This window comes from Apodemus sylvaticus, chromosome 14 (genome assembly GCF_947179515.1).
Source record: "Apodemus sylvaticus chromosome 14, mApoSyl1.1, whole genome shotgun sequence".
In the NCBI taxonomy this organism is placed as follows: Eukaryota; Metazoa; Chordata; class Mammalia; order Rodentia; family Muridae; genus Apodemus; species Apodemus sylvaticus.
Window position 1 is genome coordinate 87757787 of NC_067485.1, and position 24979 is coordinate 87782765.

The 24979-nt window shown below is 43.0% G+C and overlaps 2 protein-coding genes across 13 annotated transcripts in view; one reads left to right on the top strand and one right to left on the bottom strand.

The window, feature by feature from the left end:
* Positions 1-20935, bottom strand: part of Zmynd11 (zinc finger MYND-type containing 11) — a 78766-nt gene extending 57831 nt beyond the window's left edge. For 7 of the 12 annotated variants that reach the window (XM_052156462.1, XM_052156460.1, XM_052156457.1 and 4 more), the window contains exon 1: positions 20016-20092. The gene's annotated coding sequence lies outside the window, so the exon portion shown is untranslated. Of the gene's footprint in view, positions 1-20015; positions 20096-20382; positions 20463-20689; positions 20773-20793 lie in introns of those variants that run through there. The other 5 variants (XM_052156453.1, XM_052156452.1, XM_052156451.1 and 2 more) reach the window with 5 other exon arrangements.
* Positions 6829-20612, top strand: LOC127664614 (translation initiation factor IF-2-like). The gene is made up of 3 exons (XM_052156650.1): positions 6829-6870; positions 19397-20156; positions 20218-20612. The coding sequence occupies exons 1-3, from the start codon at positions 6829-6831 to the stop codon at positions 20610-20612; spliced, it is 1197 nt and encodes a 398-aa protein (XP_052012610.1).
* Positions 20936-24979: the final 4044 nt, after the last annotated feature.

Sequence of the window (24979 nt, forward strand, 5' to 3'; positions counted from 1 at the left end):
TGCTTACATCATCCACACATTACTATGTGCTGCACACATTTTGTCCTCAGCATTTTAACTGTCATTTGTAACAATGCACTGTCTGATTATTATCTAATATTCTTGTTACATCGGCTCTGGTTCTGATGTTTGCTTAGTCTCTTCGAACTATACTTCTGACTTTTATTACGTTTCATGGCTTTTTGTTTTTCCTGAAAACTGGGTCTAGTGTACTGAGCAACTGGAGTCACGGTAGACAGACTGTGTAGCTGGGAAGGCCACACAGGGCCAGGAAGGGAGCATGCTCAGTCCTATGATTCCTGGTAAGTCTGTGTCACTGGACTGTCATTGCTACCAGCACTTCAGGTTTTCTCCCCGTCACATGACACAAAGTATAAGAAAGAAATGAAGCGGATGATTCCCTTCCTCCAGATTGGCTGTGGTAAAACGCAGCTTGTAAGGCTCACACGGAAGAGCCTAAATTCTGAAGACAGGGGAAGAAGTGGTGGGGGATGGGGAGGCGGGGGATGGAAGGAAAGCTGTAATATATGAAATGTGATATATGAGATACTAAATTATCAACAATAATAAAAATGGAGAACCCTGGCACATTTGATAACTTCTCTTTCCTCCTGTCCTGCTCTGCCCAAACACAGGGAATTTCTCTCTGATGCTCAGGGTGAGAGCCTGGCTGAGCTAAAACTCAGACATCTAAGGAGGTCATTTTCTGGGTCTCCCCCCCCCTGCCCCCCCCCCTCGAGTTTTCACACTCCTAGTTACCAAGACTTAACACTCCTCAGGCTGTCAGCCCTACTGTGGCCTTTGTTCCCACTCATGGCTTCCGCTCTGGGAAGGCTTAGACTTTCTACCTGCCAATTTCTAAGTTTGCCCCCTATGGCCTCATTTCTCTGAAAGATCTAAAAACAATTTTGTTTTACTTTTTGCTGGTTTTGTTGTTGTTGTTTTGTCTTTTGCTCGTTATCAACATAGACCAATGCCAATGCCAACTGGGAACAGTGGAATTTCTTTCTGAACATGATGGTAAATGAAACAATATGTTTTACCAAAGAGGAAGCCAAATGAATTAGCATGCTTTTCTGAAAAGCTTCTCTGTTCTACAACAAAATGTGATATATTTATAAATATGTGTTAAATTGTTTGGAATACTGGAGTTAGTTTCTTGAGCTTGTTCAGCCTGTTTTAGTGTCTCACAACTGTCATTATTAAAACTTGCATGCACGCTACATGTATGCAATGATAATAAGCCCATGGTCAGTTTCCATCCAGTTATTTCACATGTGCTATCTGCCCAGTAATATCAGTCTTGAATTTTTCACTTAACTTACTTTTTAGATTTTCTAAGTTGGGGGTCTTGATGGGGGGGATGGCTAAAACTAGTGATCCTCCTGCCTCAGCCTCACACATGATAGGATGCCACGTATGTACCATCATCCTAGCTTATCAGCTTCTAAAGCACACTTATTTTAAACTTTCACTATGTCTTTGATAACCTTTGCCATGAAATAGATAAAAATAAATGCTTCCTGAATAAACAGTCCCTCCACAGTTAATTAACGTTACTGTATTACAATGAGTCTTTGTTAGCCAAGGGTGGGGATGAGGGACGGAGAGCCACTGCTTGTGGAGTTGTGGGGTGGCTGGCTGTCATCCTGGACAGTTGTGCAGTGCTACAGATGCCTTTACACTGAACAATGTGCTTAAAATGGTCAGGATGGCAAATTTTATGTTAAGTATATTTTATCTCTACTTTTTAATTTGAAAAAAAAGGACAGAGAATGAATAAAGTTCCTATGTCTTAAGAGGAGTGAATCTCAAATACTCCACAAAGATCTTCCAAAACAAGCAGCTGGATCATTCCAGGTGTGCGAGCATCTGGTGTGGAGGGAGGCAGAGAATTCAGAGTGGATGCCCTGCTAAGTGTCTGCACATTAGACTGAAAAGATACAAGTCTTTCAAAGTTGGTTTTTCAAGACACGGTCTCTGTGTAACCCTGGCTGTCCTGGAGAGCAAGCTGGCCTCAAACTCAGGAGGTCTGCCTGCCTCTGCTGCACACGTGCTGGCACAGCCAAATGTTTCACTTTTAACTACACTAGATTGAGTCTTTTCCATTGCTAGTAGCCTAACAGCCAAGCTAGGTAAGTTACTAGAAGTCTGTTTGGTTCCCTGTCCTGGTCTAGAGGCCTTAACCTGTCAGTGGCCTCAGCAGGGCTGAGTATCACAGGATGATGCACACACACATGTAAAGTCTTTCTCTTAAAGCCACCAGCACTTAATCAAAGGGCCCAACTCTGACGATTTCCCACAAGCTCCACTTCCAAAAAATTAAGTTTCTCCTTTTTAAAAATAAATATTGAGTTCCAAAATGAATTCCAGAGGATAAAATACATAACTGATATTCAGACCACAGCAATTTGTATGTCCAAAGGATGTGTCCAGACTAAAAGACTAGTTTGTAAAAAGGAAATAACAAGTTGAAAAAATGTCAATTTGTTTTTACTGAACTGTAAACCATAAGCATTCAACTCACAAATGTGAACTGGTTAGCTGAGTGGGGTGGGTGGATGTAGCAAAGGTGGGATCTCAGTGTGGCCTGCACCTGACTTACTTCCATTAGTACCATGTTTCCCAGTCCATCTGTTCCAGGATGGATCAACTGTTCAGTCTCCTCATCCCTGCGTGGTATCCCTGAATAGAGGTGTGATACTTCCTTCATCCATCAGTTCATGGACAGACACGGTGGTCGTTAATGTCTAGCTGTCAACAACACGGGAAAAAGTGTATGTGCTCAATTCCTTTCCGGATGTACCCAGAAAAGGAACTGCTAAATCTCACAGTAGATCTGTTTAACCTTAGCAACAATTAGAAAAGTGATTTCTATAGTAGCCAAACCACAATACTCTGACCAGCAGTGTAAGCTGTTCAATTTCTCCAAATCATTACAAACACTATTTTTATTTAAATTTTAATTTACTTTTTCTTATTTTTAAATAATAGCCATTTGTGTAGGTGCAAAATAGTCTATGACTACACTTGTGATTTATTGATCCCATAATAACCAGTAACATGTTTTATTGGCTTTTTGCCATCACTTTCTTGAGAGAAATGTTCTTCAAATTCTTTGTCCACTTTAACTATCATTTAATTGGTGTATGGGAGCTTTATAGAGTCTAGGTATTGGCCCCTTTCTGGAGATGTAAGCTTCAGAGTTCCCTCCGCCTCCATGCTGCATCCACCATTTATTTTTATCTGTTATGGCTTATCATCTCTCTCTTGCTCCCTCCCCACCAGCTCTAAGGCAGGGTCTCAAAATGTAGCCCAGACTTGGCCTTACAATTTTCAGTCTTCTTGTCTCAATTTCCCATTGGCTAAGATTACAAGTATGTACCACACCTGGCTTTTTACTCGTATTTTTTTTTTAAAGTGACGTCCTTTGATGCACAGAAAGGTTTTAATTCTGCTGAAACAGAATTTACTTCTTTAGTTAGTCATGCTTTGGTGTCTTATCTAAGAATTTACCAAAGAATCAAAAGTCAAAAATTAATTTATCAATTCTCTTAAGAGTTTCCACGTTGTGGTTCTTTTACAAACAAGAATGCTAATAATATGTTAATAATGCTGAGTTTAAAAGGTTTGAAATTAAAGTTAATATAATTGTCAACAAAGTTAAAAAATTTACAGTGAGAAATGAAAAAAGTACAATGTAGTCTCTGAGCAACATGTTTCAGAAACACAGCATTTGAGGAGGAAGGCCAGTGTGGCCAGGCAGAGGCGTAGGCAGACAGGAAGGCTCCAAGACCGTACAGGGTAGGGCACGTGGGCTCAGAGGCCTGACACTGCACTCCCACGGCCTGCCTTCTACTGCTGAGAAGCTGGGTGCTACCTACATTACTAAGCCACCTAAACCATCATCTGTACGGTGACAAGAGACACTTTCAGTCATCCAGATACCACACAACTTCATGATCTATGTAATTTTTCTCAGGAAGTTGCACAGATAAGTTAATAAACTGTGAAAAAGGAAAACCTGAGATCTTGTCCAGACAAGAGTCTGAAAATGGAACTGTCCAGCAATAGAAAATATAAATATAGCTTTTTAATGGGCTGGAGGCAGGGGGGATTCCTGTTACTCAAAACCCTGAAGCAGAGAAACTGAGCAGGGGAGGGAAAAATCTGACCAGAACTGTGAGCCAACAGAACCATAAACTGAACATAAAACCCAAAAGTTAAAAAAGGAAAACTATTAGCACCAAAATCAAACTCTGACATGTTCAAAACACATTATACCTAGAGCAAGAGTGATTTAAATGGCGAGCTGGAAAGTTAGCAGGAAGAGGTGCTGTCGCAGGCGAGTGAGGGGCTCAGGTCGCTAATGTTTAATGGAGCTCTACATTTTTCTTAAAGGGAAAAGAAAGGGAAAGAGAAACATGAGCAGAACATAAGCAAAGGCAGAAAGCAGAAAAGGCCTACAAAGGGCATATAAACCTGTGGAAAGCTACTTAATTTCCCTCATAATTAGAGAAGTGGAATTTTAAACTGCACTTAATGGGCCACTGCTAAGTATGAGGCTAGTGAAACTGGTGTCTGGCAAGGTGCTGGTGTCGAGACTACAGGAAAACAGGCTTCTCCGCATTAACAATCACGCGTGAGTGGAGGGAGTGCGGCACAGAGCAGCACCAACACACACACACCAACCCTGCGCCAGCACCCGTGGGTGAAGCCATATCTACACGACCACTTGTACAGCACTGGCTCAACAGTTCAGGGCAGCCAATAACGGGATAAAACCAGCTAAAAAGAACAAGGAGAGGTCACTCTGCTATCTCACTTGATCAAAACTATGAAAAGTTATCAAATTAACAACGTTCTTTGAAAAGGTAATTGCTGCGTGTTAAATATGCTCTCCTCCCTTTCTCTGACACTTTGCTACTAGCTGGACATGGTTTAATCCCAGCATCTGTGAGGCAGAGGATCTCTGTTTCTGAAGCCATCCTGGTCTACACAGTGAGCTCCAGGATAGCCCGAGCTACATAAGACCCTACACACACATGCACACACACACACTAGCAACTATCTGGTTTTGCTATTATTAGCTTTATAAAAACACTACAGTAATGGGGTTGGGAAGACAGCTGGGGTGGTGAAGATCTTGCCACACAAGCTTGAAGACCAAATTTGATTCCCAGAATTTGTAGAAGGCTGGGCACAGTGGTACACACTTGTAATTCCAGCAGGGGAGATGTGTAGACAGGTGGATTCCTAGGGCAAGCTAGCCTAAGTTGGAGTGCCAGGCCAGTAAGTGATCCTATCAAAAAATTAACTTAAAATGTATATAAATGAATATGCACATGCACACAGGCACACATAATTACTATAATTTCTAGGCATATAAAGGTAGGAGACTTACATGACTCTTTTGTAATGTAATCATATTTTTGTTCTATATGTTTTTCTTATATTTTTACATTTTTATTTTTACTGTTTTTTAATGGTGTGTCTTGTCTGTGGGTGAGTATGCACACATGAATGCAGGTGCCCTCAGAGGTCAGGAGAGGACACTGGGTCTCCTGATGCGGAAGCTGGAGGTGCAGGCTGCTGTGAGCCAATTTTAGTCCTCTTGGAAGAGTGCTCTCTACCACAGCCATCTCTGCAACCCTTTGTAATATATTTTAAATCTCATTAATTCTAAGACCTAGGTAGCAAACTTTCATAGTAACTGAACCTAACGGTATATAGTATAAATTATAATTTTTAGTTTAAAACCAAACTTAATCCTAAACTCTTAGTGCTGCCATCTATGTCAAGAAATCAGTGACAGAGAGCATTAATTTTCATTCTTTTTCCAATAAGCACTCAGAATAACAATCGAGCTTTGTGGGAACTCAAACCAAGCCACCAGAAATGCCTCACTCCGTAAGTATGCTGCCTCTCAGGTACACAGACTCTATTAATCTGCTTCCAAATTGACCTTGTCATCTGAAAATATACAGGCAGTTGTTTTGCTTACCAGAGGCTTTTAAGCTAAAGCAACAGCATTGTATATCATTAGAAATTAACCTAAAAATCATCATGTTAAGCAAAGCAAGCTGGGCTCCTAACAATAAATACCTTGTGTCTTATGTGCAGAACCTAGACCTAAAGTTACACACGGGGCCTATCTTTAAATACGTGTGTCACAGGTAACAACTAGGCTGGGAGGTGTGAAATGAGAGACGGCGACAGCATGCTTATGGTACAGAAGCAGAGCAAGGGGGTCGTGGGAGAGGTGGACATAAGCGAGAACAACATGACACACCTGTAAGAAGAGCCATGATGAAACCCATCATTTCATTTGCTAACCTAAGAAATTAATAAAAAAACAGAAATTAAACTAAAGCATGTGGTATATAAATGCTAAAATATTAATCATATAAACAGGTACACGGCTTGTGTAAATAAGACATTAAAATATGGTAATACTTGATTTAACCTAATTTACATGTATTGATGTTCTAAAAATTAAACGTTCCAAATAAATGACTTCTTTAAGAATTAAACAATTCAGCCAAGTGGTAGTGGCACGTCACCTTTAATCCTAGGACATGGGAGAAAGAGGCAGGTGGATATTTGTGAGTTGGTGGCTATTCTAGTCTACACATTGAGTTCTAGGACATCCAGGGCTATATGGTATTATACTAGGACTGTTCATACCGACTTCCAAATGTATACTATTAATGCAACTTTTAATATCCAGGATTGTCCCAAATAAGAGTATTCAGCCAAAACCCCTGAATTTCAGAGGGGCTTCTTGTGCCTACTCTGGGGGTCTCAAAATGAGAGTTTTGAGGCCACATGATTCTTGGAAGCAGAAAGGCATCCTGGGCCTATGCCCAGGTAAGTGTGTGGTGACATTACAGAATATAACCACAGTGGAGATCAGCTGCAGGGCAATAAACTAACATGCTAAAAAACTAGTTTAACAGTATCAGCATTCTGAAACCACATTAAAGAGTTGGATGAAGGAAATAAACACTTTCTGAAATATTTCCAGCCAGCCATGCCAGCGCCTCCGTCTCTAACCCAGGAATCACTTGGACCTTAAAATTTCAGCAGGATTCCTAATAGTTAGTGGAGATGAAATAGCCCTTGCCACCCAGGAACTTAGAAATATAAGAGGTAGAGCATGCTGGCTCTTTTTTCAAGTGTGCTTAACTGGCAATTCAGGTGTCACGTGGCAACTACTCTAGTCCACACCAAATTACCAGAGGGTTTCACTTCTCAGTTTTTCAAAAAGGATCTTTCATAATTTGCTGATTACATAACATTAAATTTCCAAGCTACAGAAGCAGAAACCATTTCATGTTTCAGATTGTGACTCACTGGGATACATATTAGTGCCATGATAAACACACTGGAGGAGTGAGCAACTGCTAGATGCAAATATCTGTCACTGCTAAAAAATGTCTGCGTGAGCTATTTTTACAGACTTGTACTGACCTTCTATTCAAAAATCATCTTTTAGTCAGGTGGTGGTAGTGGTGGTGGTGGTGGTGGTGGTGGTGGTGGTGGTGGTGGTGGTGGTGGTGGTGGCACACGCCTTTAATCCCAGCACTTGGGAGGCAGAGGCAGGCGGGTTTCTAAGTTCAAGGCCAGCCTTGAGTGAGTTAGTTCTAGGACAGCCAGGGTTACACAGAGAAACCCTGTCTCGAAAAAAAAAATCATTTTTTAATAAATTAACTTTAATTTTAAAATTATTTGATAAGTAATAAATTATTTAATTGACAAAATTAGAACACATATTCTTTTTGCTAACTTTAACTACATGAAAATTACCATGATTTATACTCTCAATTAACATTCTACATTACAGATATACTGTAATGAGGTTGACAGTGCTTCATTTTACCACAGAAAATATGAATTGAACAAGCAGTAGGATAAAGTACTAGGACATGATAGCAGTATTTTCTAGACCAAACAGCAAACACATGCTGGTGAGGGTGGGGCACCAGAGCTCCTGGCTGCTTCCCCAGAGTCACAGAGCCTGCTTTCTGACAGTCAATTCCTCACCAGGCTGGAGAACACAAGCTTCCATCTTAGTTTAGTTTTGATATTGTCTTACTGAATTACCTCAAAATGTACAGCATCTTTGGAAATTTGAAATATGACTTGAGATCTTACACTTATTGCACATAATCTGCAGTTTCAGCTAACAGTGGACTTAGCAAGACACTGCAGTTGAGCTTCAAAGCACTCTGGTTAGATGTATTTCCCACCATTATGAAGGGGGCGCCATCTAGATTTGGTAATTCATCTACAATGGCTGACTGTAATGTCAGTATTTAGGGAGGATTCAAAGTTTGGTGTGGGGGAATGTGCAGGTTTGGAAAAAAAGGAGAAAATCAGTTTCCAAGAAACTAGATATGTCTAATTATTGTGTCTTATGAAGGTATACTGTTTTCTGACAGTACTATCTAGCTCACACCCAGCGCACTTGTGGAAAAGCCTGAGGTACAGGAACTTCCTGTACTTTGGGCTACATTTCCCAAATATTCTCCTTCACAATTTTTGAAGCTTTACAGGGCAAAGTAACTAATCAACATTCTACTGTCTAGAAAACGCACTGTTTACTAGGTCATCGCAGTTTCTCCACCTGTCTCCTAAGTGACATCATGTACAATTTAAGTGCAAGACTTGGTAAAAACATAAGACTCATTCCTATATAAACCAAGACAGGGCCTGGAGGGATGACTCAGCCATTAAAGACTAGGTTCACTATAAAAAATATAAACTAAGACAGGCCCAGAATTTAAGGCACAGATATCAAAATAGTAAAATAATACTACATTTAATTGTGTTTTACTGATATTTCACTCTTCCAACAGTAAACTATAGATATTAACATTTCAACAACAGTGACCCAGTGACCTAGAAATGCTATCTGAGCCTACCCAACACTGGTTTTACCCTTGTTTGGTGTGATGAAGGGCAGTTTATAGTTCTGTACTATTTATCTTGTCTCCTAATTATTCAAGAATATGATATGTTATCAATCAACTGATCAACCTGTTTATACAAATCATAATTTTGGGTGCTTTGTATGCATATGCTGTAAGATCTAATTATGTTCTATGCACTCACTGCAGGATCAGTACAGGCTTTCCTGAGGAAAGGACACTGGTTCACAGATACACAGCCTCCCTCCCTCAGGAGTCCTACTATAAGCCAGTGAGATTACTCTATAGTAAGACTGTGTCTGTGCATGCGGATTCAGTTTCCTGAAAAAAAAGAAAAATTAAGTCATTATAAAGGTTTTGAGACCCAAAGGGAAAAGAGAAATCACTGAAGAGATCTTGGTAAAGTGATTAAACTGCCAGCAGCTCCTGGCCTCACATGGGTCCTCTGTAGCTGTCCTGGGAATCTCCCTCTCCCTCTCAGCTGAGGATCTCAGCAACCCCTGCATCAGTCAGGAGAGCTGTGTGTGCTAGCAGTATTTTGAAATCTAATCTTCTAAATGTCTAAAAATGGTCATTTCATTCTCCACGTAGCACTGGGTCTGAAAGTAACGCTCCAAACTCCTGGGGCTACATCCCCTCCCTGAGACCAGCCTTAGGGTAAAGCCTATGCTGGGAGGAGCGGGTAAACAAAGAAGAGCTGTCCCCTGAGGGCCACGGCCCTTGTAAGAGTCCGTGCTCCCTTTGGATACCTTGTCAGTGCTATTAGACAGCAGGACGGACTGCTCTACGCCCGCTGGGGTCAACAAGCTCTATCTGTCCAAGCGGAGAGCATGCGGCTGCTTACTTGGCCGGAACCCGTAACTAGAGAGGTGATTCTGAAGGGAGATAGACAGTCAGGGGAATGCAGGGCAGAACATGGATGCCAGTCATTTGCAATTTGGGGCTGTAGAATAAGGGTCCAAGAACAGTCAAAAGGTCCCAGAGAAAAAAGAAAGTGTGGCACTAAGGGAATAAAGGAAAGAAGGCCTGCAGGGAGAGACAGGCCCAGGAGTCTCACAACTCAAGGATCACCTACCTAGTCTTTACTGAGAGAGGCTAGGGCAGAGCGTGCCGACAATGAGGAAAGTACAGAAGTACAGAAAATAAAGATGTTACACAGGTGTTTACAGAAAACAAGATGTCTGAAGGAGGGAAAGAAGCCTCTAGAAAGGGGCATAGAATTCAGTGAAGACTGTTGTTGTTGCTTGGTCTTGTTTCCTTTGCTTTATTTGGTAATGATGGGAAGGAAATGGAAGGAAGGCAGCATGCTCATCGAACACGCAGAGGTTTCTAGAAGGGATGCTACACAGAACACAGGCGAGGGTCTGACAGACGGAAGTGGGTTTACAGACTGCAGAGGCGCATGGTACTTCTCAGTGGCCGTGTCTCTGGCCCCCTGAAAAGGCGCTAGTAATCTCTGTAAGAATGGTGCAGGCAGGAGAACACGGTCTAAATCATGGTGGGAAATGGAGGCATTATTTCCATCAGAGTAGTGAGGTAGGACTTGGAGAGCCCGAGTGAGCACACGCCTTGGAGCAGGGGTCTAAGTTACCACAGCTGTTTGTTCAGTCATTCACTCCCTAGTATGTCCAGTAGGCTATGGACAGACAACAGAATCAGAGTTTTACGTACACAAAACAAACACTGCAAAGATGAAGAGCTGATTCTCTTGGCAACCTATACATTCATGTAGCCCTCCTACTTTACAAACAGCACTCTGGGTATGTTTAAGAAAGTTTAAAAGCTAAGTCAAGGAACTTAGTAACAGAGAAACCTTAAATAATAAGAATATGAAAGTAAGAACTTTGTAAAAGTTAAACAAATCAAATCACTGGGCTGACCACAGAAAGAGGGAGATGAAGTTGACAAAACCATCAAATGCACACAACGTGACACATGCATGCACTTTTTACTTCCTTGAAGTAATGGGGATTGAACCTAGTGCCTTGCAAATTAAAGGCAAGTGCTCTACCACTCAACAACACCTTCAGCCCACTTACGAACTTTAAATCTAATCATCAAACTATTTAATATAGCAGTGATAACTGCACATGGGGGGGGTTACTTATTGAATGAGTAAACAATGCCTTGGCTAATGATTAAAGGAAAAGTGGACACTTTTATAAAAACTTAAAAGGGAAAATTGGAATATGAATATATCCCCTAAACTGTCCTAATAGGATTATCATCTCCAAGGGAAGGAAAATGATTGCAGACAGCTCTGACCACTGCCTTGTAACACTTCCCATCCCACAGAGCAGTGACAAAGAGAGGCCAAAGGAGCCTGTGGTCCCTCTTCACCAAGGTGACAGAAATCAGGATGGTGTAGCCAGTGTTCAGTGGAGCCTTTCCTTTCATAGAATGATAGCACCTCCAAGTAAATCCCAGTCTGTGAGCCTACAGTCAGGCACCCTGCCCTCCTTAGGGCACTGAGAGCCATCCCGGAAACGGGACCTGGACTTAGAAACAAATACAAAGCCAGACAGTACTGCCATCTAAAATTTTCTGTTCAACAACAACAACAAAAATTCCTTTGTAAAAGATTCTTTTGTAAAAATGGTTTCATTTAAATAAAATTCTAACAGCAACAAAAAGAAATCTAAACATTCAATGTATCTGATTTAGAATTAAAAGTATTTTTAGAGGCAAACATATGGCTTGGTACACTCTTAAAGAAGAGAAAGGACTTGGCTATCATCATTGCAGACAGTGGACTGCAAATGGGCTGCACCACACAGCTTCAAAATACTGTGACAGTACAGTAGTGGAGGGGTCTGCAGACATGGACCACTGTGGCTGCTCCAAAAGGAAGACAGCTCAGGGACTTCTTCCCGAGCAAAAAAAGTAAACCAGGCATTTTAGACACTCAAAGAAGGAACCACACTTATAATCCATGTGGGGAGAACAAACTACTGGAAAGGACCAGAATAAAGGGGGAAACATGAATCATTCCCACACACATACAGGCTAGCACAGAAGGAGGAGACGGCCAGAAGAGCTGGAGATTTCCTCAGATGGCCACACTGCTGAGATGCACACCCAAGTCAGCTGACATGCCTGCCTGGGGAAACCATGCTCATAATCCAAGCAGTGAGGAATCCTGGGAAGTTCATGTGACCAGGACCACTGTTGCTTTGCAGTCATGGGAACATCCAAGCTGCACAGATGCCCTAGGATAGTCATTTCCCCAATCTGGTACAGTGGCAATCGAGTTACATCCCTGAGAAGGCTGCAAAGACTCCAAGCTTTCTTTAGAGATGCATTTCTTTCTCAGGCTACTTGGTCACTCTGTTCCTTTGAATACTTGATTCATTGATTTTTGGTGCTAAAGACAGAATCTGGGGCCTCATGGATACATGATAAACATGGAAGGTCTGACTCCTCAGCAATTTCTGAGAAGTGCAGCTAAAGGTTTCAGGATACATCATTTTCGGTAAGCTATCCCAAATATATATGTGTATATATATTTATATGCACTTCTATATACATATACACACACACACACAACACACACAGAAGGGGGGACAGAGATTACTTTAGAAACTAAAATGGGGCTTTACAGAATTAGTCCTACCTTCAAAGATTCTGAATGAACATTTTTGTAACAATGGTAATAATAAATAGCTCAGCCGCTCATCCACGACTGAGAACCAGTGTCTAAGCTATTCTTGCTTCCTAATGTTAATCCTGTAGCACTGTCATCTAAAATTCCCCTCAAAATGGAAAGGTTCCAGCCTTACTATAAGCAAGGCATTTTCACTAGCATTTAAAATATACAAATGAACAAAAAAGTCTAACTTTGAGTTGAACTGATGTCTAATAAGCTTTTAATTAATTAACATGAGAAAAACTTTTTAAAATACACACACACACATACACACACGTATGTGCAGAGTGGTAAAATATTTAGGAATTTTAAAATAAAAACTTCAGACATCTTGGTAGTGATACTTAATTTGATATTTCTGTATATAAAGAAAATTGCTAATAAAAACACAGTAGAAAACAAGTTACCTTGGATTTTTTCCTTTGCAGTTTAAAACATATCTCCAATGGTAAATTAGATTTGGTAACCCCCCTCCAATAAGTTAGTCTCTCTGTTTTCAACTGTAATACTCTAGCAGCTAAAATAGATGAACTTCATGATAATTGGGAAAGGGCTCCATAAAAAAATCTGATTAAAAATTAAGCATTTGCTCAATAGTGCTTTTCTGATACAATTTTAGGATAGAAAAATACTAAGCAGATAAATGAAATGACAAAAATAAAACTGAAAAAGAAAAAACACCCAATAGCTTTCAAGTTGTGAAAGCTTCCCCATAATTAGCCTTCATTAAGGGACTGCTTCTTTCTGAAAACTTCTGCATAGCTACTACCAGAGAAAATCGTCTTTACTATCCGACTGCAGCCTCGCTGCAGCCAGCCTGGAGAGCGCGGCCCTGGGTGCTGCACTGCTGTTCATCTGCACCTTGCAGCATGGCTTCTCCGAGAATCACACTCTTCCCTGTGGATAGCAGAACAGACCCTGCAGACGTCGCCTCAAGGCTCAGCATGCAGAGCTTTCCAGAACTTAGGATTTCAGTCCAAATTAACTTACCCAGCTGAGAGTCGCTATGATTCAAGACAAAGGCTGCCCCTCCTAAGACAGCAAGACTTTACACTGGAGTGCATGCCAAGCATTTCCAAGCAGGTCTCTCCTACTATAAACACTAAAATAAAGATTTAAGTATCCCCACTCACTACTCCTGAACCTGAGCCAAGTTGTGTCTCCATAATATGAGCTGCTATGGCAACGGAAAGAAAATGAACCAATTATATATGCTTGTCTTAGATTACTAGCTATCATTAACAAAGAATCTGGAACTAACCCGAACTTTGTTTATGAAATGTTCTGATTATCAGTTTTCTAATATTCTTTTCTTTCCAACGCCTGCTTTTTCAAATGGGCATGGTGTCATAGTCTTACATCTTTCTTTCCCTTTCCCCCTCCCCCTCTTTCTTGCCAGATTTATAAAGGTCCTCCAGGGAGACAGGTGAATCAGTACAAAAATCCAGAGGTTCATGGGACTTAGAGAGACTGAGAAGAACAATGGACTGAACATTTGGTGCTCCTAAGTTTGGATTCAAAGCAATTTGATCACATCTCCGTGACCCTGGGCAACAGGAGCCTATTCCTTTACAACAAAATTGCAGTCTCCCTCTCTAATGTGAGGGATACAGGGAGTGTATAACATTCCTAGTAATGGTAAGTACTCAATCACCAACACCTTAAAAATGGTAATATAAAAGGTGTTGCCATAGGCCATATTTACAAGGAAAGAAGGCTTCCTAAAAACTGCCTACAAAGCAGACTTTTAAAGCAATTTAATGTGCAAGGTGAAATGCCTCAGTCCAGGAAGTTAGTGTCTTCCTGATTTTAAAAAAGTTTCAAACACTGTTGTGAGAATATTATGTTACAGACTCTCAACACATATTCATTTTAAAATTTGCATCAATCTTTCATGTTCTTATAATAAATGCTAAAACTAGGGGATATGATACCCCATTCTTTAAGCTATATTTTAGATTTACTCAACAGATTAAAGTAGTCAGGGGAAACACTAAAAATCTTCACTAGATCTATCTTTCTTTACCTTCTCCATGACATGAGGAAGCATGTCCCAGAGGTTTATTCCAGCTCTGCTTTTCAACAGAGTAGTGTCACTAGTCATTTTAAAAAGTAGCTTTTAGAAACCACAAGTTGGTATATCTCAAGGTTACAAATTAGAACAAATTAGACATCTACAATATTAAGACCTCCCAAAGAATCCCAACTCAAATGCAATGTATCTCAGCCGGTCCACGCTGTAGCACTCTGGACTTGATTCTCAGTACATTTTATTTCACTGGCTTGATAACTGTTACTCTAGCCTCTTATCTTATTCACTTCAGTATCTAACAAGTATCTGACACAACGTTTCAACAAATAATAATGTACTAATAAATATACTAAAAATTATATATTATTTTATTTATATAAAATACAATATAACATTTCAATGTGATCTTATATTATACATAACTATGGACTTAAAGCAGGCCTTAAAACTAATTTGCTTCTAAAATATTATTCAGTTTTTAAAAAACTATGCAAGTTGTCAGCAACACAACCTTTCTAATTCACCTATGACCTATTTATAAATCAATTCCTTCCCATATCTATGAAATAAACAGGTGTGTTCTATCACTCATTTACTCATTTGTTCATTTCTTGGTTTTTCAAGACAGGGTTTCTCTGTGTAGCTCTGGTTGTCCTGGAACTCTCTCTTAGATCAGGGTAGCCTCAAATTCAGAGATCCACTCATAAAGCAAATATTTCATGGAATAAACTTCATAAAGCTTGCCACACAGCCAAAGGAGCCATATCTTTACAATGGCATAGTAAATAAATGACTTAAACGCTTAGACATAAGGGATTTTTATTCCTCTTATTTAACAGGAGCTAAGGTCTTACCCTGCATCTCACTGTGAGAGCACTGTCCCAAATATTAAAGTCTCCTTTAAGAAACCTGACTTAAAAATAAAAAAAAACCTATTATCAAATAAAAGATATGATAAAAATCCAAAAGATTAAGCATCTAACTAACCTATTATTAATAATCAAATTGTCCAGTTAACTATCTCCCTGTAACAATTTGCTTAATTTTATCTACTTGAATACACAATCGTCTATGGAAGTATTTTTAAGTGTCCAAATATATGTTTTGCTTACAGATTATTGCTTTGTATTCTGCTTCTTATATTACATTTCCACAGTAGGCACTAACGAGTTTTCTAAGAGTTAAACAATCAGTAACAGTAGGCTTACATGTCTACTTCTCCCTCCCCGCCTCCTTAAAACTTAGAGTGGTCACCCATCTCATGCACATGCTTGGCAGCTAGATTATTCAAGAGGTCCGCTTTCAGGGGATGCATATCTAAATTCTCTCTCCTGTCACTCACCCAGCATCCCCGGGGTCTCTGAGCATTAGTGCTATACAGATCCCTACGCGTGCTCCAGTGCACAGGCATGCACACCAACAGTGGGATGGCGAGCACCCTGCTACAAGGCCCTCAATTTCCCGCATTTAAACACTTTGAAGAGGACAGTATGCACATTTCTAAGTGAGTCAGTGTAGGCGAGTGCTGCAGTGGTGGAGATGCAGCAGTGTTTTACTGTCACGGTCCTCACTTCTGTGGCTACATTGCAACAGAGAACCATAGGAAGCCACAGGTCCCCAACACCTGGGGCAGTCACTACAGCACAGCCTAGCTGCACTTCTTGGGACAATAAGACACAGGGGCTGCAAGCAGCTCACGGTCAGTGTAGGACAGTCATGTGCAGATATAAACTAGCTGCCTTTCATTTCTTATCAATTCTTAGAAAAATATGCATGAGAAATGGAATTCATTTCCAGAATGAGCTTGTGAAAGGACGGCCACAGCTGTCCTCTGCAGATCATCGCTTTAGGCAAAAAAGAAGTACGACTTGAAGCTGGGCACATAGTACCAAATGAGGCAAGTAAAAGTCCCAAATGAGAGCCAGTGCTTAAAAATAACTTTCAGACGCTCTGTTTCAGCAAAGGAGATTTGTCAGGGATGATAAATACCAGGGGTTCGGAAGTAATGAATTAAAAACCAAGAAAACACCATTGTTAAAATTGCTTCTGGGAGCTCTGTGTGTGTGTGTGTGTGTGTGTGTGTGTGTGTGTGTGTATCCCTTCTAGTATTTATATGATTTGTAAGTAAAACCCAAAAGAGGAGGGAGAAACACAAAAACAGCAATAGCAAGGGCACACTGAGAAAAGCAAAGTAACAGTATATCAAAGTAAATACTAACACTACAATGTTTTGAGCCAGCAAAATGGCTCAATCTGTAAAGGCACCTGCCGGAAAAGCCTGTTGATTCCGGATCCAGTGCCTAGACCAGAGAGAACTCACTCCTGCACATTGTCTTCTGACCTCCAAACTCATGTCTCAGTATGCACACTGGTACACATTATGCATAAGAACATATATAATAACAATAAATCTAGACATTTTCACACACAATCTCCACCACAGAAAACAAAAGTTCAAATAAAGAGGAGTCACGGTGTCAGATCTCATTTGAGCCATGTTCTGGCTAATGGACGTATTAAGCCTGGGCTATGTACGCATACCAAAATGACCACTTCCAGGAAAGTTGCCTGCATACCCGCAACTTTACACACTATTGATAGGTGCCTAATCAGTAGTCTTTCCTGTATCAAAATCAACAAAACGGGTTAAAGACAGGGAGAGAAAATCAAGACTTTCTTCCATGCTAGCTAACTAGAGGCGTCACAGGCACACAGGAGAGCTAGGCGGGAGCTCAGCTTTGGTGGCAGCTCTCAATTCTAAATCAAGGAGCAGCCGTGTGCTGTAATGAGGATCTCAGCTGTGCAACCTGTCCTCACAGTTCTGGGGAGCCTGGCACTGCCTCAGGAAAGGTCCAATCCTCACAAGAACTGTGAGGGTGGTTCAGTTACTTCTTGTTCTTCCTTGCCTAACCTGCCAAAAGTTAAGTCATTTGCCAAGAGCCTACTAGATGACCCAAGGGAGATTCAAACCCAAGTCACTGGGCCTCTAGGTCTGTGGTCTTAATCATCATGTTAAGACTCTTAAAAATAACAACAAAAGTAATCACCCCGAAAAAAATTAATGTTAAGTTCAACTGAAGGTTTGCAAGCAGTGAAAGGCTAAGGCTTGCTGCTCATTTGCTAGGTTTTTTTTTTTTTTTTCATAACACATTCTCTTTGCTTAGATTTAATGATGGGCTTTTTTTTGTTTTTTAATTAAAAAAAAAATCAATCAACTGAAAGGGTAATAAAAATCTTCCAAAAGCTGGTTAGGGCTTTAAGCAACCACTGTCCTAACAGAACGTGATAATTCGGTTACAAATGTCAAAAATCTTTGCTCCAAATAGCATCTCAATTAAGTTCTGCTGGGATATGAATGCCTCTATTATATGCTATCAGAGCCATCCTAAAGGGTGATAGAGGGAGGGTTACAAAGGAGTGAAACCAACCTATATCCTTTACAGAAACATGCAAGTGGGAAGCCACCCAGAGCACCAACTTTAGGACATCTGAAAAATATTTAAGTAGAATTGGAGTGCAGTTCTAACATTTTAAATCCATTTTCTTTATTAAAAAAAAAAAGCACTCATGTGTGCATTTATTGCAAATGATAACTGCAAAAAAACAAAACAAAACAAAAAAAACCCACCTTGTAGAGTACAAGAGATGAAGTTTTCACATGAACAGCCTGTTCAGAAGAAGACTGCATAAAGCACAGCACTTCTCTTAATCAGACTTCAACAAGAAACTTATTTTGATGTGATCACAATCGTGTTTTCTGATCTCTGATTCTCTGGCCTCTTCTCTTATAGTCAGCCAAAATACTGACTACAATGTAAACAAAGACCAGGAAAGTAATATGCCTGGACACAAATTCACACTTCTTCTAGTCCATACGTTAGAGATTTAAAAACTGCAAACACCATCTTGACTACCAAGAAACACTCAGACTTTTAGAGTACAACCAGATAAATTCTCTAATAACTTATAGACACTAATTGGAATCAATGCCTGCCACTTGAGATTATGTGTCCCATAATAATTAAGCTACATATCTTGTTACATACTTTGTTTTCTTTTTTTAAAGCATTTACTTTCTGCTTTATTTTTTAATGTTTTTTGCCGGCATACAACACAATTGATTGTAGGAAACTTAACTTCCAGGTGAAGCAGAGAAAGGGCCTGAGGGAGACAGTCTCACAAAAACCCTTAAAGTGCTTACTGCCTTTTGGGTGACCTCTCCCTCACTGGGCCACCTGGCCACTTCCTCTAAGCTCAAAAACACACATGACACCAGTCATTTTGTATACAGCAAGTGAAACCAGCAATTGCATACACACCACATAAGACACTAGGTACAGTATATGCCTCCTACTAACATGGGTACTGTGGAAACACTACTTATGACATTAGTAACTGTGTATACAACTCTGCAGGAAACCAGGTACTGTGTGTGTACTCAGTTAAGACACGGGTCACACTGGTGGTGCAAGGGATATTAACACCAGATACTTTGTAACACTCTGTGACACTGGATACTCTATGCAAGGATTCTGCATACTCAACCGCGCACAATGCTAGGCACACATCTTATCATCACCCCTGGGATACCGTGCACAGTTCAGCTGCACAGTGGCAGAGGCCGGCGTTTAGACAGATTGGAGGACACAGGGTACTGTGTGCATGCATACTGCCCGTGACACTGAATGCTACACACAAATCACACGGGACAGTCAGTACCACGGACACACGGCAAACACTGAGCACCACAAACACATCACCAACGACTAAGTCCCACGGACACAGCGCAAAAGCCCCCTCGGCTCGGCCCAGGAAAAAGGCACGAGGAGAGACACTGGGAGCGAAAAGTTCGGGGCACAGCCCCGCGGGCAGCGTCCCCACCAGCTTCTCTTCCCAGCTCTGCGTGGGCACAAGACGGCTGATCCCCGAGGACGGCCAGAAGGACCTGTTGAGGCAGCGGAGGCCTCGCCACCCGCTCGCTTGCAGCCCCGCGAGAGCGACGGACACCCGTCTCGGGTCTCAGGAGCGTTCGCTTCCATTGCTCCCCCTCCGCCCCGCTACACGTTCCGCGCAAAGGCCCCAGGGCCTGGCCAAGCGGGAGGCGCGGGGACCCGGCGGGAGGAGCTCACAAGACTCCGCGGCTTCCCGGCGCCAGCAGGCCGCGCGCGGTTCTCCGCGGCCTTCACGCCGGCCTGCTCCTCACCGCAGCCTGAGGTAAAAGGTGCTGGACAGAGGAAACGCGCCCACCCCTCAGGCCTCGCCGGCCCGGGGCAGTCCCTGGGGCCGCCGCCCGCCCGCCAGCCCGGCCGCCCCGGGAACTGCCACAGCACAGGCCGCGCCACCGCCGCGGATGCCGCCGCCCTCCCGCCGCCCGGCCGCCCCGCCGCCGCCGAGCTTTCCCCACCATTATGCTCCGCTCCGCCGCCGCCGCCGCCGCCGCCGCTGCCGCCGCGCCCGGCCCTCCCTCCGGAGCCGCCTCCTTCCCGCCGCCCGGCGCCTCTCGGGCCTCAGCCGGCGACGGGCGCTGGGGGCGGGGGGGACGCAGGCCGCCGCCTCCTCCTCCCCGCCATCTCCTCCCTCCTCCGCGGCTCCCCCCGCTGGCTCAGCGCGGAGGGCTCGGGGCTCGAGGGGCGCCATGTTGGCGGCGGCTTCCACCACAGAAAATGCCTCCGCGCGCGCCGGGGCGAAGCCGGGCGAGGCGGCCCGGGCGCCGCGCGCCGGCTGGAGGCCTGGCCCGCCGCGCGCGCTCGCTCGCTCGCTCGCTCACTCACCGCGTCTCCTCAGCCCGACGGCGGCGCGGGGCCTGCGGGGCTGCAGAGGACGCCTCGGGGGCAAAGTTGGCATCCCCCCCCCCAAGAGGCGGTTCACGCGGCGCGGGCGCGGCGGCCGGCCCCGCTCGCGGCCTCCTCGGAGTTCATTGTGTGCGCTTGAGTGTTTCCCCGCGCGGGGCCGGGCCGGGCGAGCGCGGGGCCTGGGCCGAGCCGCGCACGGGGGGCTCTAGCGGCCGGCGCGGGACTTGCGCGGCCCGCGCTGCCTCCCCGCCCCGAGGCCGGGGAAGCCCGCCGCACTGGCTCCTACCTTCCCTCGACCTGTCTCCGGTGCCTCTCTGAAAATCGGTTTCAGCATATTCTAAGGGGTCCACACACGAACTCCATATCAACACACACGTGCAAGCTACGTACGTGCAGGCGCGCTGGAGGCGAGCACCGAGACACGGGGGTAGCATTGTTAGGATCCGGCCAAGCCCGGTGGGCTGCGTTGCGGCTTGCGGTGTGGACCCGCTCCGCACTTTGCCTGGCTCCCAATGGCTCCGTGTCCGACAAGCACTCGCCCGTGCACTGACCCGAGTGGGTAAGATAGTATTCCTCGCTTTCCAATCCTGTGCTCAAAAACGAGTTGCGAAGACACCCGAGTTCCCCCGTCCCGTACGTACACAAATGGGACGTTTAGAAAGAATGGACCACCCATTATCACTCTGCTTAGAACATTACAAATTGTTGTGAGGAGTAGGTTATCTTTTCTGGTGAGCAATTCTAGATCTAATCAGAGGAGAGCCCTTAAGCTATATGGCTTTAAAAGTCTTGGGGGGCGGGGGGAGTCGTAGAGATAAAAGCGCATGCAGCTGTCATAGGTTGTCCTAACAACCTTTGCCTGCTAGGAGTTTAAAAGGGAAAACCCATTAGCCAAGATTGCCTGTCCTTATTCTCATTGGATAGATGTACCTGAAAATCACTGGCGACGCCCCTATAAATCTAGGGTTCTTATACAAATTATCCATCTGTTTACAGTGCTGATCTCTAAGTTAGAACTTACTTAGAGTAGCACTGAGTTGGCTTTTGAAGTACACCAGTCAAACGTGGTCTTTCAAACTGTTAATAGCCCTGCCATTGGTACCAGCATCTCAGAGAGTAATATTGGGTCTTTTGGTGTTTGCTTCTGGGGTTTTTTTTCCCCCACGTCAAAGATCATGAAATATTTATAATTTGTTTAAATAATAAAATATGGCATACCGAGAATGGGGAATCATTTGAAATGTAACTAAAGAATATTTCTAATTTAAAAAAAAGAAAAATATATATAGCAATACTGGGCAGCAAGATTGCTCGTAAATAAAGGCTCACCACCAAGCCTGAAGGTCTGAGTTCAGTCCCCAGGACCCACCTGTTTGGTGGAATGAAAGAACAGTTTATTTCAAAATTCCCCCTTAAACCTAGATGAATGGACGAAAGAACACCATGTCTGATTGGGCTGCTAGACTGGAAATCACTTCTTTAAGTGAACCACCTTTTTTTTTTTTTTTTTTTTTAAAGAAAGGTCTTATTTCAGCTCTAGAGGAATGCCTACTTCTATATTTCTATGTATTTTGCAGAAGCTACTCAAGTATGAAAATTTCTGTGTGTATGTGAGGAGGAAGGAAAGGAGGGGAAGGGCGAAGGGGAGACAGAGAGAGAGAGAGAATGTCATACCTACCTTTTAGGAAAGAAAACAATTCCCCTAGTTATACAGAATAGAAATAGCTTCTGTTTTTACATGTACCTCTCTTAGATGACCTATCTATAAGATTTACTATTTTGTTGCTATAGTCTCCCAGCCCAAAGTGTTATTAACTGCATTTGTCAACTGGGTGAGCATATGAGGGTGGGTCAGAAGGCCAGTGGCTAGAGGGTCGGGAGGAGGTCTGAAAGACCAAAGTAATGTAGTTGTTTCCATGCAACCTGTGACATACCCTGGATTTATGTACTGGATAGTGAAAGAAGGCACAAGGTTGAGGTTCTGAGGGAAGAAATTGGAGCCCGGAGGAGTGATGGAGTTGAGGGTTGGTTTGCATCACTCCACATGTGTCTCACAGACCCACACACAGCCCTTTCTTCCCCCAACTGGGCCCATACACCCTGCTACAAAATGTCAATTGAGCAGATTGCTTCTTTCACATTCTGCTTTGAGAAAAATTATGGAAATACAGAAAAAGAGACTATTCCAGCAAGTAAGAGTGGAATTATCTGCTGAGGAAATGAATTGTACTCTTACTTTATACTATTGTTTTACAAAGTCCAAATGACTTGTCATAGAAAAAATGAAATATTTTCCAAAGGTAGGAAAAAATACATAGGTGAATATGTGAGATTTTGAGTAGAGAAAAAATATCCAAAATTCTCCAGGAATGGGTCAGGTGTGTTAACACAGAGACTAATAAAGTTGACTGAAAAGGTGCATAAATCATGTCAAAACCAAGTGTGACCTCACTCCTAAATCTGTTTATGTGAAGTGCACTTCTTGTGCACTTTCCCCTGGGTTTTGTTTTCCTTTTTGTTTTCTTAGTAAAGTTCAGTGAGTATTTCTTGGAACTCAAGGAAAGTCATATTCACTACCATAGACAGTTGAAGTCTCTTGTGAGTTCTGAGAGCTCTTGCTAATTCCGCTGTAGTCACAGCTCAGGCGCCCCTGCCACAAGGTCAGTGCTTTCTGTTTGGCTTTTACTGTTATTCTTGGCTTTATACCTCTGCTTTGCATTAAAGGGTGGATGACATAAACCCCCAGTCATTGTGATAGCTCTCCTCCAAGAGTATAAACTCAAGGGCACTGCGTAGCACCATCTATCTAGGTAGAGCTCCGGGAACTGAGAAGAAAACGCACTGTGAAGAGCCAGTGAACAGAGAACATCTGGCCCTGGTGGCAGGGCTACTAGTGTAAAACGTCACTTCCTACAAAGCAACTTTCCTAGAGCTCAGTCTAATAAGGTCCTCCCCGTTTCCTGCTCCAAACCACAAGCTAATTTGTCATGCTGCATTGCCACACACTTCCAGGTGCAGTACCAGTTAAATGAAAAAATGTTGCAGGGAGAGTTGGCGGTCTCTTTGGAAAGCAAAGCCTGTTAAGGTATAATTGTAATAGCATAATGCCAGAGGATCTGTCATTTTGGTTTTATATTTCTTTCTTTGGTGTGTGTGTGTGTGTGTGTGTGTGTGTGTGTGTGCGCTCATGCTGGGCAGAGATTGGCCTCAGAGTGTCTTACTCAATTGCTTCTCTACCATGTCCTTTCAGACAAGGTTTCTCAATGAACCTGAAGCACTTTCCAGTAGATCAGCTCACCATTGGCCCGAGTTCCCTGTCTCTGCCACCCTTCCCCTCCCAGTGCCGGGCATAGAGACATGCACTGCTGCATTCAGCTGCCACCTGGGAGCTGGGGATCTGAATTCAGGTCCTCATTGCTTGCACAGAGAACACATTATCATTCACTGAGCCATCTTTCCTGCCTGTAGCTTTTCTTAATGTATACTAATTAAAATTTCAAGGTAAAGAGATTGTGCTATGTGTAAATATATTGTGACTACGATGTGTAAAATACTAGCTAGGGATAGTAAAAAAAAAAAAACAACAACAACAAAAAAACAACAACAACAACAACAAAAAGCAAAAAACCAAAGATTGTTAAACATATAACACCAAGCAAGCTCTGCTCTGTCCCTTCTTGAGTCCAAGAGACAGGACACTTGAAGACACAGGCTGCTCCCTGAATGTCACAGGTATATTTCCAACTCCTGTTATTACCTTCCTGTCCAACAGCCAGATGCAGAGCCAATTTCTGATCCCCTAACTCTAGACCAATTGCTATAGGAAAGGACTTCAACCATTCTAGCCTTCATGTACACCTTTAGGGATGCCTGTCAAAACTCCGTTCTCAGGAGGCTTTGCCTTGAACTAGTTATATAACTTTTGGCAAGTAGCAACTTCTCCCCATGTCGTTGAAGGAGGGTTACTAATTGCATGTTATGCACCCATTAGCACAGACTTTTATGAACTCCAGAGTTCCGTAAGCATTGGTCCTCCAACTCTTAGCTGTCCACTCTGGTTTTTGGTGGTGGTCGTGGTAGTGATGCTGTGTAGGTGGATGTGAGTGTGGATAATGATCACGTGCGTGCACACACACACACATGCTGAAGTCAGCGCTCAGTCTTGGTGCCATCCCTCTGGCACAGCTTACCTTCCTTGGAAGACAGTGTCTCTTACTGGCCTGGAACCCAACAAATGGGCCATCTTGGCTGGCAGCAAGCCCAGGGATCTACCTGTCTCCAGCTCCCCAGATCTGTGAGTGCAAGCATGAGCCACCACGGGCATTCCTTTTTAAACAAAACAGCAAACAGTGAGTTCAGGGTATCAAACCCTTTGTTTATATGGCAAGCACTTTACCAACTGAGCAATCTCCCCAGCTCTCCGCTCTGATCTGCTAGACTCTAAGGTTCTTGGTAAACCGCTGTTCTCTGGGATAGCTTGTCCTTGCACTCTTTTCTCCTTCTCCTCGGCTGCCTTCTCCCCACTCTTCTCCCTGCTCTCCTATTGGTTGAGTTAAGAACTCTCATGCTGTGTGAT

Bases quoted from the DNA above. Each gene is read 5' to 3' on its own strand.
- LOC127664614 (XM_052156650.1), top strand. From the start codon at position 6,829: ATGATTCTTGGAAGCAGAAAGGCATCCTGGGCCTATGCCCAG. The intron at 6,871-19,396 runs GTAAGTGTGTGG...CCACGGACACAG, and splicing joins CATCCTGGGCCTATGCCCAG to CGCAAAAGCCCCCTCGGCTC. The intron at 20,157-20,217 runs GCCGCCGCCTCC...CCGCTGGCTCAG, and splicing joins TGGGGGCGGGGGGGACGCAG to CGCGGAGGGCTCGGGGCTCG.